The sequence below is a fragment of the Bos indicus genome, chromosome 16 (genome assembly GCF_029378745.1).
Source record: "Bos indicus isolate NIAB-ARS_2022 breed Sahiwal x Tharparkar chromosome 16, NIAB-ARS_B.indTharparkar_mat_pri_1.0, whole genome shotgun sequence".
NCBI classification, from domain to species: Eukaryota; Metazoa; Chordata; class Mammalia; order Artiodactyla; family Bovidae; genus Bos; species Bos indicus.
The window spans coordinates 58,069,445-58,087,963 of record NC_091775.1 but is presented as its reverse complement, the minus strand read 5'-3'; the positions used below and the strand labels follow the sequence as shown (position 1 = coordinate 58,087,963).

General features: G+C 33.8%; 1 protein-coding gene across 6 annotated transcripts in view; it reads left to right on the top strand.

Annotated features, from left to right (window-relative positions):
* The window catches only part of COP1 (COP1 E3 ubiquitin ligase), a 224,807-nt gene that overhangs the window by 135,957 nt on the left and 70,331 nt on the right, over positions 1 to 18,519 (top strand). For all 6 annotated transcript variants that reach the window (XM_070768483.1, XM_070768482.1, XM_070768484.1 and 3 more), the window contains 4 exons: positions 3,825 to 3,968; positions 6,259 to 6,367; positions 7,117 to 7,198; positions 13,089 to 13,205. In XM_070768483.1, coding sequence (XP_070624584.1) covers positions 3,825 to 3,968; positions 6,259 to 6,367; positions 7,117 to 7,198; positions 13,089 to 13,205 — 452 coding nt within the window. The remainder of the gene's footprint in view (positions 1 to 3,824; positions 3,969 to 6,258; positions 6,368 to 7,116; positions 7,199 to 13,088; positions 13,206 to 18,519) is intronic.

Below are 18,519 nucleotides of genomic sequence, written 5' to 3'. Positions count from 1 at the left end.
CTTGGAATTTTCCAGTAAACCTTGAGCAAATTACTTAACATTAGTATACCTCGGTTTCTTTATCTATGCAGTGGAGATTTGAAGATTAAATATATTTAATGTAAAGTGCTTAAAACAATGCTTGACACATAGTGAGTGTTTAGTATGTTATGGAAGTTTTTGCCAATACTGTTGATCGAGTTGAAAATAAGTCACAGTTGAATATCTTCAGTTATCATTTACTTATCCTTTTTGTATTATGTAAAGCTCTACTCTTCTGTTTTCATTTTTTAAAAAAGGCCATTTCTGAGCCTTTCTTTGTTTCCTTGAAATTATAGCAGCCCCTGTCTCCTGGGGCAAACTAACATGGTAATGAATTGGACCTTTAACAATTTTGTTTACTTTACATTTTCTTTTGATAAATTGGATTCTGTTGTTCAGGGATGTTAATCCACCTTGTTCACTAATACATTTTATAATTACAAAAAAAATATGACAGACAGTGGGAACCCTGACAAAATTCCCCTCTTGAGATACTGATGTGTTGACGTTGCTCTGTGCTACTCTGAACTAGATGTGTGCATTAATCAGGTGTCCTGTGTGGTCTGTTGCCTTGATGCTTCATCACTTGACTGATGGCCCTTTTGACAAAGAATATAGCCAGTTTCAAACAGCTGAGTTTCATTTTACAGCTGCTTAAATAAATCACTTTTAAAAAACAGTTGAAACGTTCGAAGTGTGAAAGAAAAATGCAGTTTATTTTCATGTAAGTCCCCATTCAGATAATTTTTCAATGTTTATTTTTTAAATTTAAAAAATTCTGTGAAACTGATTAACTTTCATAAACTACTTGTTTTCTTACTGGTGATAGTGGATAGCAGAAATGAATTTTGTATCACAAGACTTCTTGCAGTTCTTTTTTGAATTTAATTGCACCGTCAAATGTGTTTTAATTTGTTTACCTTTTATTTTGTTTTTATTTCAGCCTAACTAGTCATTGTTTATTACTTTTGTTTGTTTTATCAGATTTCAAAAATTAAGGCAGCTGAAATATTGTATTGTGAAATGAGAGACCATCTATTTTGAATTAGCTCTGAAAAGCTCTCTGTCTGAAAACTACATTATTCTTTTGAGTTATTCCATGATTGGTTTCTAGAGTCTGACTTTGTTTGTCTTTGGGAACAGATATGATTAAATCTGTTTGAAATTGGGAACAAATGACTCATGTTTGGAACTACTTAAATTCTGAGTCTTAATTATGTGAAAGTGCTTGCATTTTTTTTTTAAGGTAGCTGTTTTTCTTCCTTTCCCTTTTAATCAGAAATAATGCTATTCTTTATATTTTTTGATCAGTATTTCTATTAAAATCTTGTTTTTAAACTAGAGGCTCTATATCTTAGAATATTAAAATAAAGATACTATCTAGGTCCTTGTTATACTAATGTATTAAGAAGAAAACATAACCAGAATGTAAGAAAACAATAGCAGTAAAGTCAAAACAAAAAGTTAATAATGAGATGAAACTTTTATTAACAAAAAGTTAACAACTTTTATACAAAACAAAATGTATAAGAGTTAATAATGATCTGATATAGATAAAAAATAACCTTTGTTGAAAAAAGAGAGCTGGGTCGAATAACAGGGTAGCAGCAGAGGAAATAGATTTAATTACTTGTTTATATCATCAAATCCATTCTTTTGACAGTATTTTAATTTATGTGCCAGTTTTCTTCCTGTAGTGTCTTTAATAAGTTAGTGTTTAAACTTTTTTATATTAAAAACAAATAGTTCTGGAAGTAGTGTGTTAACTTTTACTAGTACAACCTTTGGAATATTTTTGATTTACTAGCCATGTGTTTTTGTAGATGAAGAAAAAATATTTAGAGATAATATAACTGGTTTTCCCTTGACTTCTCAGCCATAACAAAATTTCCTAAGTTAAGGACAGAATTTCAGTTCCAATAACTCTGTCCTTTACCAGACACAGTAATATTTCTTCTTCAGTGGTGTGAGGTTGTGAGTATAAATTGAGTTGGGATAGATGAATAGTGGCCATCGATACAGTTATATTGCATTAGGGTCCACAGGGCAGATAACATTAGCTGAGACAGCAGTTAGGTTGAAATGGTTGTGCAAGTCAGTTTATTGCTTTGCTACACAGTCATACTGTACTGAAGGGAATGTTTGCTGAATTTTGCAATGAAAGTAAAGTCCCTCAGTCGTGCCCGACTCTTTGCGACCCCATGGACAGTAGCCTGCACCAAGCTCCTCCGTCCATGGGATTTTCCAGGCAAGAGTACTGGAGTGGGTTGCCATTTCCTTCTCCAGGGAATCTTCCCGACCCAGGGATCGAACCCAGGTCTCCTGCATTGTAGACAGACGCTTTACCGTCTGAGCCGCAATAGTCAATGACATTTCATGAAATGTCTTTAAAAATTGCATAAAATTGAGCAAGGATTTAAAGTTGTAATGAAAAGTGAGCATCTCAACATGTATTTTTATGGGAACTATTCTTGATGTGTACTTATTTTCCTTATTCATTGTCAGCTTAGCAAAGCTTCTTACTATATTATTAATTAACCATATACTTTTTGGTAAAAAGATGTCACAGTTAATCTATAAAGAAAAATATGTCATGTAGTTATTTGTATGCCCTTGGTGAATGCTTAAAATATGCAGAGCACTACCATATCATTTTAGCAACTTATAAGATGCTTTGGGCAAGTTACTCAACTCCAGTCCTTAGTTTTCTCATATATAAAATGTGGATAGATTAATACCTATTTCATAGGGTTATTATGAGAATTTAAGGAGTTAGTTTGTGTAGTGATTATAGTGAGTGAGTGATCAATGAATATTATCTATTATTGGTATTATTATGTAATTAGTTAAAGATCAATAATTCTTATGTATTCTCTAACTTTATGACTGAGCTTCTAGAAAGGATATTTAACTCTTTGAGAAATAATGTGTGTGATGATTCATTTTACTCTTAATTCCATTAGGTTACTTAACATTCTTGTCGATTATATAATAACTTTTTTAGGACTCCAAGTTATGGTCTTTAAAGATGAATAAAACCTTGTGTTGTGCTTTGGAGTTACTTATTTTGAAACTTGTATAAAAAGTCAGTAAGAGAGGTGAATTCTCTTAAGTAACTTGAAAAGAAGGAAAAATTTTTACTTAAGTTTTCCTCTGTTTGTTTGTGGTTCATAAGTCAGAGATTGGAAGGTGAGAAATGATTGGAGGAAACATAATGATTATTTAATGATTCCATTCATATGTATATTTTATCCTTTATTGTTATACCTTCTTAGTTGTGTCATAATTCAGCTTGTGTACTCATTAATTTATTAAAACAACATTAAATATTGTGAAATTCTGTCATCTACACAGAATGGTAGATAGAGAAAAAGCTAAAATTAAGGAAAAGGCTTATTGACTCTTCTCTTTTGATGTATTTTTAATATACCAAACCATTAAATCTTCCCTCACTACTTTTACAGTGTAGCTTGTTAGCCTTGACAGTTTGGTATGTTGTAATATGGTTACTAAAGATGAATTGAAAATCATGTCAAGTTTCTACGAACCAAAAAACCATCTGTGGTTCAGAATTGTATAGCTATGCAGTTCTCCGCCACTCTTAATTTTACATGTCTTGATAATGACTTAATCTCCATAAGCCTAATACAGTTTGAAGGCATTTCAAGTAGATCTAGTATCATTGTAGATAGAATCACTTTAGAAATTGGGGAGGAAAAAACCAAATTTGAAATGTTTTCATCGTAACATCACAAGGATAGGTAAATAGTCTTACTGACCCAAGTATGTACTTCGTTCCTTAGTATTGAATTTGACCGGGATTGTGACTACTTTGCAATTGCTGGAGTTACAAAGAAGATCAAAGTCTATGAATATGGCACAGTCATTCAGGATGCGGTGGATATTCATTACCCTGAAAATGAAATGACCTGCAATTCCAAAATCAGGTATTTACATTATTTACTTGGCATATAGTAGTGTGTATGTAGCAGTATCTGTGATTAGTTTGTTTGTTATTTTTACCTTTTCATGTGACATCTTATTCGTTCGAGATAAACATTATTAATTATATATAGAAGATACATCAGAATATCTTTTTTATAGATATTGATCACTTTTTCCCTGTGGGGGTTAGTAGTTTTTCTATTTTTCTATTTGCCAAATGAAAATCTTCTTTCATTCAATCAAATAAATGTCTCTACTGTAGATGATGTTTCATGGATTACTATATGCCCAGTGAATAGTATCTCAAAGTCTGGAATTTTTCCTCTAGCATGCACATATCTCTAACTATTATAATTGTTTATAATTTTAAGAATTCTTTTCACAAGAATGGTATGTGTCTTTTTGTGAGGGCATAATGTTTAAGTTTCATGTATTAAGGGTTAGAGTTTATAGCGAGTGCTTTTTAAACCTGGAGTACTGTTCAAACTGCAGAAACTAGACCCAACTTCTGATCTGCCCCCACAAAATCTAAAAGGAATGCTAGAATCTTCATGTTTAAAACAAACTTCCTAAGCTATTTTCATAGGCACTGGCTTCAAAGGGAGTGACATCAAGAAACTAATAGTAAATTTGTTTAAAACTTCGAACATTTTCTAGTCATTCTTATCCCTTTTTTATTTGGATGAATGACACATAATATATATGGTCACTTTAATAATGTTAATAATATAGCAAGTACTGTAGTCTTTATTTGTATAACTTTCTTTTCTGTTTCCTAATTCATATAAAAATGGTAGACTGATATAACTGGTGCTCATCATTGAGAATGTATAATGGTTATCTACTTAGTTTATATACTTTATTCCTAAGTGAAAAGAATGCAGCATGAGTGAGACATAATTTTATTGAATTCTTCAGTGGCAGGCATTATCATAAGTTCTGTGTCTTATGTAGACCATCATTACCCTGTTTTATACACAAGAAAGCTGAAGCACAGAAAGGGTTCATTAACTTGTTGATGGTTGTACAGCTCGTCTCTGGAGTAGCCAAGATTCAAACAGAATCTTGCTCTTAACCGTATCATGCTACTAATTTGTAAAATAGAGGCTCTAATAGTAATACCTATTTCATAGGATTATACTTAAATCCACATGATGCACTCAGCACAATACTTGACCCATATCAAGAATTCATAATAAATGTTACCATAATGAAAATATGGATTAGAGGGTTTACCTTGTCTGTCTTGACAGATATAAAGCAATGTGGTAGTATTTTATGCACCTTGGAATAAAGAGAAGGAAACTGTTCAAATCTGGAAACAATGGACTTGGGGCTGAAAGGGTCAATATGTAAGCTTCCCTGAAACCCATTTGGAGCACACCAGTTGTGAAAGTGAACTGAATTACCCAAAGCCACAACTAGTAAGTTGCAGATCTGGAATTTAAGCTCAGGTCTGACTAAATCCAAGGCTCTTGACTGTTCCATGTAATTTCTCCCAGAAATTCTAATAAGTACATCTAAAGTTGCAAATAAACTCTTCAAAGCCTAAAATGTAGCACGAGTACAGCTAGAAGACAGCAAAAAGGCTTTGTGTTCATGTGCTTGGAAATCACCTAGGCCAGCTGCTTTGCTTTCTAAGTGACTTTTTCCTTTAATATACATTAGCTTTACTGTATGTGTGATGCACATATATATCTAACCAAAAGCATATATTTTTAGATGTTGCATTCTCAATGTTGGAACATTTGAGAATAGCCGAAACCATAAGTGTTAGAAGTTTAATTCTGTTAAATGCATTTTATTGAAATTTGAGTCATACACTTACATTAGTCAACATTTGTCTGTAAACACAGAGACTCAATTCAGACTAGTTTACTGGCTTGTATGATCTGACACAACTGGATGTAGGGGCCTGAAGGGTCTGATTTGGTCTCTGCCGTGACATGTGTGCCCCCCTGGCCTCTGTTATCTCCACCTACCGTATCGACACATGTATTCTTCATGTGTCAAGGATGGCCAGTAGCAACTTTAGGCACACCATATCTGTCTTCTAACTGGTGATGAGAGTGAAGAGTGGTTATGGTTTGTAACTGGGTAGTTTCAATTGAAAAATCTGGGAATTATTTGATGCCTTCTTCCTTGATGGATTGTGGGCAGAATAATTATTGTGAACTCATGTAGACCATTTTGAAAGGGTTCTAATCTTTCTGACCACATCCAAATTCTTTGTATCCATTGCTGTTTATTTTTATGTAAAATAAGGCTTAACTTAATATCCCTTTCTTTCAGCTGTATCAGTTGGAGTAGTTATCATAAGAATCTATTAGCCAGCAGTGATTATGAAGGCACCGTCATTCTATGGGATGGATTCACAGGACAGAGGTCAAAGGTCTATCAGGTAAATAAGAATACTACTTACCTGTTGTTGTTGTTACTGTTCAGTCGCTCAGTTGTATCCAACTCTTTGCAATCCCATGGACTGCAGCACACCAGATTCCCTGTCCATCACTATCTCCAGAGTTTGTTCAAAGTCATGTCCATTGAGTCGATGATGACATCCAACAATCTTATCCTCTGTCATCCTGTTTTCCTTCTGCCCTCAATCTTTCCCAGCATCAGGGTCTTTTCCAGTGACTCTTTGCATCAGGTGGCCAAAATATTGGAGCTTGTTGCAAGAATCACATTTGTACTTTTTAATAATTATAGAGCTTCATGCATTTTATAATTACAAATTTAAAATCATTATTTAGCATTTCCTCAGTTCCTCAGTTCAGCTGCTCTTTGCGACCCCATGGACTGCAGCACGCCAGGCTTCCCTGTCTGTCACCAACTCCCAGAGCTTGCTCAAACTCATGTCCATCTAGTCAGGAATGCTATCCAACATCTACCTATGTAATTCCAGTAATGCTTTTCTGATGCATCTCTTCAGACTCTTTGCAGTAGGATATATCAAATAAATTTCCAAAAGTGGTAATTATATAAATGTATATTTAAAAAGTTTATGAGCTACTTTGCATCTCCTTTATTTTCATAGCCAGTTCTTTTTCCCTCCCACCATAGTGATAAATTGGTATCAACTATGTTTATTTATTTTGCTTTATTTAAGATCTATATTCTGAGACTACTTTGTCTTCCTTCTACATCTAGGAGCATGAGAAGAGATGTTGGAGTGTTGACTTTAATTTGATGGATCCTAAACTCTTGGCTTCAGGTTCTGATGATGCAAAAGGTACTATTTGGGTCTCCTCCCCTGACTTAATTCCTTTTAAAACCTAACAGAAATACAGATATTTATTGAAACCCATAGTGATCCTTTGCAATTACTGATTATTCTAAAAATAGTCTAATAAGCACAAAAACCTATGTTTCTTGGAGTGAAAGAAAAATGAATATTTTGCATCTTCATTATAATAATTTTTTCTGAATTCATGCCACACTGTGATGTATTTATAACCAGTTCCTTTATATATACTGTGAAGTGAACTTTTTCGTTGAAATATTTAGACATCACTGCATTCTGAATTGTATTAAATTCTGAGTGTATACCAAAATCTTTTAATGAAGTTCATCATGTTTCAAGGCAGAAATTCTATATTTCTTTCTGCCATTTAATTGATCTTTCTATTTTTGTGTATGTATGTGTGTGTATATCTGTCTTTACTGTTCATTCTTTTCTGTTATTGTCTTGTTTTGGCCTGTTTCTTCTCAAGATTAGATTTATAAAGCCCTGGTAACAGATTTCTTTTATCTTGGCCCTTTCCTTCTTTTCAATATGTAACTTGCAGACTAGTGAATACATAGGCAGGGGTAGTTCTAGCATTGAAAACTTTATTTCACAATGATTGTTGTTTTTGTTGTTCAGTCTCTCAGTTGTGTCCGACTCTTTGTGACCCCTTGGACTGCGGCACACCAGGCTTCCCTGTGCTTCATCATCTCCTGGAGTTTGCCCAAACTCATGTCCATTGGGTTGGTGATGCCATCCAACCATCTCATTCACAGTTGTCCCCTTCTCCTCCTGCCTTCAATCTTTCCCAGTATCAGGGTCTTTTCTAATGAGTCTGCTCTTCACATCATGTGGCCCAAGTATTGGAGCTTCAGCTTCAGCATGAGTCCTTCCATTGAACATTCAGGACTCATTGCCTTTAGGATTGACTGGTTTGATCTTGCAGCCCAACAGACTCTCAGGAGTCTTTTTCAACACCACATTTCAAAAGCATCAATTCTTCAGCTCTGCTTTCTTTATGGTCCAACTCTCACATCCATAAACTACTACTGGAAAAACCATAGCTTTTACTAGACAGACCTTTGTTGGCAAAGTAATATCTCTGCTTTTTAATATGCTGTCTAAGTTTGTCATAGCTTTTCTTCTAGGGAGCAAGGGTCTTTTAATTTCATGGCTGAAGTCACCATCTGCAGTGATTTTGGGGTCCAAGAAAATAAAAATCTGTCACTGTTTGCATTGTTTACCCATCTATGACTGCATGCCATGATCTTTGTTTTAGGAGTGTTGAGTTTTAAGTCAGCTTTTTCACTCTCTTGTTTCACCTTCATTAAGAGACTCTTTAGTTCCTCTTCACTTTCTGCCATAAGGATGGTGTCACCTGCATATCTGAGGTTATTGGTATTTCTCCCCGCAATCTTGATTCCAGCTTGTGCTTCATCAAACCCAGCATTTCACATGATGTACTCTGCATGTAAGTTAAATAAGCAGGGTGACAGTCTACAGCCTTGACGTACTCCTTTCCCAGTTTGGAACCAATCCTTTGTTCTATGTCCGGTTTTAACTGTTGCTTCTTGACCTGCATACAGGTTTCTCAGAAGGCAGATGAGATGGTCTGGTATTCCCATCTGTTTAAGAATTTTCCATGGTTTGTTCTGATCTACACAGTCAAAGGCTTTAGCATAGTCAGTGAAGCAGAAGTAGATGTTTTTCTGCAATTCTCTTGCTTTTTCTATGATCCAGCAGTGTTGGCAATTTGATCTCTGGTTCCTCTGCCCTTTCTAAATCCAGCTTGAACATTTCAGAATTCTCAGTTCAGGTACTATTGAAGCCTAGCATGGAAAATTTTGAGCATTACTTTTGCTAGCATGTGAAATGAGTGCAATTGTGCAGTAGTTTGAATGATAGAGCTGTCCTATTCTGTAAAAGAGAAATGACGTGACTGGACTGCCCTTCAGAAAGTTTTGGATCAAAGAGAGGTAACAAGTTGTTTATCCACAGTATATATGGATTGTAACATTTTCCTTCATGATTGCTGTAAGAAATTATCTTTGAATTTCTAAAATAGAGCATTGTGTTATAATTGATTTTTTTTTTAATGTTGTAATACAGAGCTTCACTAATCAATGTTAAATACTTTTTAAAAATAATGTAATGGGGTAGCCTTTATTGAGAGTACTGTGTTTTTGTACTGAAGATTAATATTTGTTCAAAGGTGGTGACTGGCTAGTTTCCTCAGGAAAATATAAGTAATTTTAGCAGAACAATTTTAATTAGGAAGAGATTTTTTTTAATTACTTATTGATTTTAAATTGTTTTAAAATACACATATAATTAACCATTTTAAGTATACTATTCAGTGGCATTAATTATCTTCAATTTGTCTTCATCATTGTCAATCTGTAGAACTTTTTTCATGTTGCAAACCTGAAACTCTGTTTCAGAAACTGTTTCTGTTTTACTGAAGCAGTAACTCCTCCTTCCCCCTTCACCAGCTCCTGGCAGTCTCCCTTCTCCTTTCCGTCTCTGTGAAATTTACTAGCACTCTTCAGTGTCGTATGTGAGCATTTGTCCTTTGTGACTGTTGTATTTTACTCAGCATAATGTCTTCTAGAATTTTCCATGTTGTAGCTTATGTTAGAATTTCCATCTTTAATAAGACTGAAAAATAATCTATTGTATAGATATATCACATTTTGTTTCATTTGTTGATTGGTGGATGGATCTTGGGTTGCTTCCACTTTTGGGGTATTATAAATAACGTTGCTATGAATATGAATGGCAAAATATCTCTTCATATCCCTGTATTAAGTTCTTCTGGGCATATTCTCAGAAATGAAATTACTGGGTCATATGATATATATACTTAATTTTTTAGAAACTGCCATTCTGTTTCCCAAAATGGCTGCACCATTTTATATCCCCACCAACAGCACCCAACTATTTCTGTTTCTCCACTTCCTTGCCAATACCTGTTCTTTCCCCTCTTTTTTAAAAATGATTTTAATGGATGTGAAGTGGTACTTTATTGTGGTTTTGTTTCGCTTTCATTTCTTCAATGATAGTGATGTCAAGCATTTTTTCATGTGCTTATTGGCTATTTGTATGTCTTCTGAGAAAGTGAAAGTGAAGTCGTGTCCGACTCTTTGCGACCCCATGGACTGCAGCCTGCCAGGCTCCTCTGTCCATGGGATTTCCCAGGCAACAATACTGGAGTGGGCTGCCATTTCCTTCTCCAGGGGATCTTCCCAACCCAGGGATCGAACCTGGGTCTCCCACATTGTAGGCAGATGCTTTTACCATCTGAGCCACCAGGGAAGAAAAGTTTATTGAAGCCCTGTGCCCATTTTGATTGTATTTTTTTCTCACTGCTATTGAATTTCAAGCATACTCTCAGTATCTTAGATATTAATTCCTTATCAGATATATTATTTGTTGATAGTGTGCTCTGATCTACACAGCTTTTTCATATTGATGAAATGCAGATTGCCTATTTTTTCTTTTATTGCCTATGCTTTTCGCATCATGTTCAAAAGGCACTGCTGAATCCAATGCAATAAAGCTTTTTCTTTAATGGTTTTATAGTTTTAGCTCTGACATTTGTGGCCTTGATCCATTTGGGGTTAACTTTTGTATAAGGTATAAAGTAATGGTCTGACTTCATTTTTTACGTGCTAATATCCAGTCTTCCCAACACCACTTGTTGAAAAGATTATCCTTTCCCCATTGAAAGATCTTAGCACCTTTGTTAAAAATCATTTGATCATATCTGTGAGGGTTTATTTTTGAACTTTCTTCTCTTCCATTGTTTGTCTTTCTGCCACTGCCACACTGTTTTGATTACTGTAGCTTTGTGTTGAAGTTGGGAAGTGAGTCTTCCATTATTTTTTCTTCTTTTTCAAGATTGTTTTGGCTCTTTTAGGCCTACTGAGATTCCATATGAATTTTAGAATGTGTTTTATTCTATTTCTGCAAAAAACTTCATTGAGATTTTGTTAAGGATTACCTTGAGGCTTGTCAGTTTAGTCTTTTTAAATGAGCTTTTGGTTTCATTGATTTTCTCTATTGACTTTCTGATTTAACTTACTGATTTTTCTTCAGATTTGTATTACTTCTCTTCTGCTTACTTTGGATTTAATTTGCTCTTCTTTTTCTAGTTCCCTTAATTGGAAGATTATTGATTTTAGATCATTTTTCTTGCTAATATATGCATTCAGTGCTATAGATTTTCCTCTGAGTGATGCATCCCACAGATTTCTTTTTTAAATTATATTTTCATTCTCATTTAGTTCAAAATATTCTTAATTTTTGCTTTAGGTTTCTTATTTGACTTATGTATTACTTAGAAGTATGTTGTTTGATCTCCAAATATAATCCGTTGTAGTCTGAGCAATACATGGTTTCTTGTGTGTGTGTGTGTGTGTGTGTGTGTGTGTGTGTGTATGTGAAGGTGTTTTATGGCCCAGAGTGTGATCTGTCTTAATGAATTATCCATGTGAGTTTGGGAAGAATGTGTATCCTACTGTTGTTAAAGTAATATGTAGATATCAGTTATATCCAGTTTGATTTATTATTGAGTTCAACTACATTCTTATGATTTTCTGCTTCCTGGATCTGTCCATTTCTGATACAGGAGTATGACACTTTTTTGATTCTACATTGATCTTTGTATTTCTTCTTTACTGTACTGCATTGTCTTGCTTTGTAGCTTAAGTCTTGGAATCATTTAGTGTGAGCCCTTCATCTTTATTCTTGAAAATTATTTTAACTCTTCAGTTTCTGTTTTTCCACAAACATTTTAGGATCAAGTTACTAGTATCTATAGAAAATTCTGCTGGGATATTGATTGAGATAGTACTGACTTTAAAAGCTTCTCAGATGGCTCAGTGGTAAAGAATCCACCAGACAATGCAGGAGACACAGGTTCAATCCCTGGATCGGGAAGATTCCCTGGAAGAGGAAATGGCAACCCACTCCAGTATTCTTGCCTGGAAAATCCCATGGACAGAGGAGACTGACAGGCTGCAGTCCATGAGATTGTAAAGAGTCGGACATGCCTGAGCAACTGAGCACACACACATAACCAATTAACAATGTTGTGATAGTTTCAGGTGTACAGCAAAGGGACTCAGTCATACATACACGTGTATCCATTCTTCCCCTAACTGCTCTCCATTCAGGCGGTCACATAACATTGAGCAGAGTTCCATATGCTATACTGTAGGCCCTTATTGGTTATCCATTTCAAATATAGCAGTATGTACATGTCCATCCCAAACTCCCTAAGTTTCCCTTCCTCCCAGCAACCATAAGTTCATTCTCTAAGTCTGTGAGTCTCTTTCTGTTTCCCACATAAAATTTTAAAATCATGGAATTCTTAAGTGAAAGATAAAATAAGAACTGCTTCTAGGTACTTTAAGTGACATTTGTGTATATATCATATATACAATGTGATATATATATATATATGCACACACACACGTATATATATATATCATACATGTGAAAATGTGTGTGTGAAGTTCTCAAAAGTTAGATAGGTTGGAAGATAAGCCATCTAGTTTCCCTGCTCATACATGTACACAACTTAAAGAATGCTAAAACAAATATACACATGTTTCCAGACTACTTTTTTTTTTTAACCTGTCTTGTATGCTTTAGTTAATAGATCATATTTTCTCTCATTATATATTATCTATGTGGTTTTCTGACTTTGAAACTAAGCTCTGTTGGCTTAAATATACTGTTTTATTGAACATTATTCATTTAGTTTGAATATTTTTGATCCTACTAAATCAAAATACTTAGATTACCATGAAAAGACAGCTGTAGCAGGAAGTTTGTAGAAGTATTGGCTAATGTATTGTTTATTTTCGTTTTTATTGTTACTTATTCTTAGTGAAGCTATGGTCTACCAACCTGGATAACTCAGTGGCAAGCATTGAGGCGAAGGCTAATGTGTGCTGTGTTAAATTCAGTCCTTCTTCTAGATACCATTTGGCTTTCGGCTGTGCAGGTAAGAAATGAAAGATTTGTCTTCTTTTGGTGTCAGTTTTCATGACTAACTTTATTTATTTTTTTTTTTAATTTGATTTTATTTTTAAACTTTACAATATTGTATTAGTTTTGCCTTTCTTTGTAGGTTTAAACTTTGTTTTCATTATTGCACTCTAAATTAGAAGTATGTAGTATACCATTTTTACTCATTAATTGCTGTGCTTTAATTTTAGCATTGCATCTCCCATGTTTAATACATAAAGATGTGTTTGTTGATTATTTTTGTTCCTCTAAGTCTTTGCATACCTGGATTTATGCTTGTTTACAAATTTAGGTCATAATGATGCTTAAAATATTGTATAGACACAGGAAACCTTTTGTTTTTAAATGAAAGGAAACCTACTATAAAACCTTGAACAGTTATTGAGTGCCTACTGTGTACAAAGCACCCATCTAGGGACAGTGAATAAGATAGATTAAATCTTATATTGTGGAGTACATGCTAACATAGTAAGTACTAAAAAAAAGTCATACCAAAGAATTTTTTGTTAAAAGTATTTTTCTTAACTAGGATGACCGAATGTCTGCGTTTGCCTGGGGAAGTCCTAGTTTATATTTGTCTTACCATTATAATAACTGTTAGGCCCTTCTTTCATTCTCAAAACTGTTCTGGGTTGAATGGTTAATTATATGATCACTCTACTCTTAATTCCTTTGTCTTCTTATCTGATTTCCTACCTTGAGTGTTTACTGAAACAGTGAACACTTGTATTTTTTTTTTTTTTTAAATTTGGAAAATCTGTGTATTTTCTTAGATAATAGGGTGCTAAGATTGAGCAAATAAGAATACAGAAACATCCAGTTAAGTTTAATTTCAGATTAAACAGCAAATACTTTTTAGTAAAACTATATCCCATGCAATATTGGAACATGCTGATCTAAAAATGTTACTATTTACATGAAATTCAAATTTAACTAGGCATCTTGTAGTTTTGTTTGGCAGCTCTATTAATAAATCATGTTAGCATTTTGTGATAAATTGATAAACTCCAATTTATCAATACTATTGAGGAATTGGTGAGATTCTGTGAACACTTGTATTTTAACTTTTGCTTTGCTAAATCTCCTTGATTCTTGATTCATTTTTTTTTTTATTGATAATCTCGATTAAAAAAATAAACATAATCTAGCACAATATCACGGAGAAGGCAATGGCACCCCACTCCAGTACTCTTGCCTGGAAAATCCCATGGACGGAGGAGCCTGGTAGGCTGCAGTCCATGGAGTCGCTACAGTCGGACACGACTGAGAGACTTTACTTTCACTTTTCACTTTCATGCATCGGAGAAGGAAATGGAAACCCACTCCAGTGTTCTTGCCTGGAGAATCCCAAGGACGGGGAAGCCTGGTGGGCTGCCGTCTGTGGGGTCACACAGAGTCGGACACGACTGAAGCAACTTAGCAGCAGCACAATATCATGAACACAGTAATTACTTTTTTAAAAGGTAAATTTAAATCTTAATTTGTCATTACATCTTTTCCTTATTCCAACTTACTGTGTATTTCACTTGGATACTAACATACTTTCATAGTTAAATTCCAGGAGAACATGTATATGTGGGTAGAATTCCTTTTCATTAGCAGATACCTTTTCCCCCCAGTATGCTGCTCTTTTCCATTGGGAACTAGTATTCTCTATTTAAATCCTTCTTTTTCACTGACTAGAAATGTTACTTTGGGCAAGTTGATTAAATTCTCTCCCCAAGTTCCTTATCCTTAAAATAGAGATACATCTTTTGGGACTCTTATGAGGATTATGAAAGGAAGATGCTATTTGTAAAGCTCTTAGAATATGATGCTCAATAATTGCTAAGGTATTTTCATTAATTAATACTTATCAGTCATTTAGATAAAGTAGTTTTTTGAGTTTTTTAATGTTATAAACACACTATTAGTCATCATTTTTAATAGAAAAATGATGATCATATTTATAATCAATATAAAAGTATGTACAAATGCCAGACATGAACATCTTTAAAATTTCTCCTTCCTGGAAAGGATCTACTTTAAAAATGCCTCAGCTGTCTGGCAGGCAGTTTTGTCCTCACTGTGTTAAATTATCATGGATTTCTTAGTTAATTTTTACGTTTCCATGTAAGCTTTAAGATTTATATTTTTCCAGTTCTAGAAAAATTCTTCTGGTATTCTCATCTGAATTACCCTATATTTATTCGTTAATTTTGGAACCAGTGGTATTAAGATAGTTCATCTTACTATAGTTACATGGGATATCTTTTTGTTTGTTTGGATTATTTTCTATCTTTCAAAGAGATTTTTAGTTTTAGTTTTTTTTGCTTAGGTTTTAGGTCTTTCTGGTTAATTTTTTTCTGTTTCTATAATTTTGTTGTTATTTTTTTCCATTCCTTTAACTACTGTTTGCTGAGAGTAAAAAACAAAAAACTGTTGATATTTGAATATTTGTATTATATCTAGGCATTGTTCTTATTAAATCTGGTAACTTTTTATTACCAGATAGCCTTTGGGCTATCTGTTTATATTTGGTAGTAGCCAAAAATGATGGTTGTATTTTTTTCTTTTGTAATGATTTTTTACATTCTCTTTTGTTAAAAGGCATGTTATATGATACAATTTTAGGTACTTTTCCCATGTATTTCCTTTAGTTGAATCAGCTTTAGTGGTTTTCTGTTCATGATATCCCCTTTTGAAGAATAGTTTTGTGGGTTTTTAAAAGTTTTTTGGCCTTGCTACATGCCTTGCAGGATCTTACTTCCCTGAGCAGGAATTGAACCCAGGCCTTTGACAGTAGAAGTGCAGAGTCCTAACCATTGGACTGCCAGGGAATTCCCTGAAGAATAGCATTCATTAAATTCAAATCATTTATTTAACTGTTTCTTAGTTAAGAGCAAATTCAGTATATTATCAGGTGCCTTTTCAGCATCATGTTATATAATCATATGGTTTAATTTGTTGAGATATGCTTATACATTTTCTGATACCTTATTTGTGTTTCTAGAGTAAACCTAAAATTTAGGTTTAGCATTAATGTGGAATTCTTTTGATAAATTGCTAGACTTTTTGGCTTATATTTTTAATACCTGTAAACATAAATTGGTCTATAATCCTCTGTCTCCTTTTTAACCATTTTTAACATCTGTATTTTATAACTTTCAGTATGTAAGTCTTGAACTTCTTTTGTTAAATTTACTCCTAAATGTTTTATTACTGAATGGCATTGTTGTCTTAATTTTATTTTTGGATTGTTTGTTGCGAGGCTTCAGAAATACAATCAGTTTTTTGCATATTGATTTTGCATCCTGTAATCTTGGTACTCATGTTTTGTTTTGTTTTTTCATAGTTTTAAGGTGAATTTCTTGAGATTTTCTATATTTAGGATTGTATCATCTGTGAATAAGAATAATTTTAATTCTTCTTTTACTATGTTAATGCTTTTTTGCTTTATTGTATGAATTAAAAGCTCTTATATAATACTGAATGAAACTGGCAGAAAGGATTTCTTTATCTTGGGGGAAAGTATTCATTCACAATGAAGTGTGATGTTAGCTGTGAGTTTTTGTAGATACCCTTTATCAGGTTAAGTTTCCTTCTATTCCTAGTTGTGAAAAGTATGTATTATTATATTATTAGATATTGTCTAAGGTTTTTCTACCTATATTGAGATGATCTTGTGATTTATGTTATTTATTATAATAATATGAGGTGGGGGGGTTGTTGTTTTTTATGTTATTTATTATAATAATATGAAGTGGGGGAGTTGTTGTTTTAATGTTAAAGCAACTTTCCATTCCTGGGAAAAATCCGTCTTGATCACATTGTGAAATTCTTTTTACTTGTTGCTGGATTTAGTTTGCTAAAGTACTATTGGCCTCATAGAATGACTTGGAAATTGTTTCCTCATTTGCTTACTGAATGAGTTTGTTAAGGATTATTATTATTTCTTCTTTAAATACTTGGCAGAGTGTATCAGTGAAACCCTCTGGACTTGGACTTTTCTTTGTGGAAAAATTTTATATTACCTAGTTCAGTTTCTTTACTTTTTATAAGTCTATTCAGATTGTCTATTTCTTCTTGAAGTTCTTTTTGGTAGTCATTGCCTTTCTAGGAACTTGTAAATTTAATTTTTCTAATTAGTGGGCGTAAAGTTGTTCATAACATTCTCTTGTGATCTAATTCCTTTAAATTTCCTCTTCCTTTAGTGTTCTGTAGTTTCAGTTGTAATATTCCTTCTTTCATTCTTGATTGGTCATTTCTGTCTTCTGTCTTTTTTCTTCTTCGTTGTTCTAGCTAAATATTTGTTACCTTCTTCAAAGTGCATGTATGTGTGTGTGTTTATGTTGGGTTGTGTGTGGTGGGTGGTGCTTCAGGGGCCAGAACACCACACATTCCCACTGTTTTTAATGTTCTTATGCAAATTTGATTATTAGAAGAGTTGGAGATATGCAAACTGAACCTTCTAGAATGACTCTTAACTCACTCTCAGTATACGTAAGCTAGGAGAACTGTTCTTTCTTTCTTGGCCATTGGAACTGTTGTGATCAACGTTTGTTGAGATCGAGAATGTGATGCCATGGCTGTAATCAAAGGATCAAAAATTCACTGTAATTGCCACAGAGCCGCAGACTCTGTAGCAGACACTGTAATTGCCACAGTATTGCATCTGTTCCAGAGAACATCCACATCTTTACAGTGATGCTTGCAACAGATATTTCCAACGCAGAATGACCACAGAATTCCAACCTTTCAAATCATACATAAGTGCATCCCATTGTGAAATCTGATTCACATCTAGAAGCATAGCTACATGAGAATCTGGGCAATATAGTTTTTACTTTCCATCTTCCATTGGCTGTAAATTCTATAAGGTGCTGGGAACGGATACTAAATGTCATCTGCCCCATCCTTCATAATGCTGAATAGTTGATGTGAGTTAAGGACTTACTTTTCCTGGCTTTGAAATAGGGGTTAGAATCAATGCCTTTAATCATAGTAAAAAAAAAAACAAAAACAAACTATTACTGGAAGACAGTGACTGATACTGAATCATCTTCATTTAGAATTGAAATATTTCTTAGAATGTAGGCTATTACCTAGATGTTTCTCCTTAAACTATAAAACATCAGCCTCTCTTTAGCTGTACCATTTATTTTGCCCCTGAGAGACTTAGAGAATCATTATCATGAGGTTGCTTATTAAATATCATTTGTGATGATGAATTCGACGTTGGGAACGGGCTGTACATTTTTAAACATTGCTTTTGAAGTTATGATAATACATAATTAGTATGTGAACTCCCC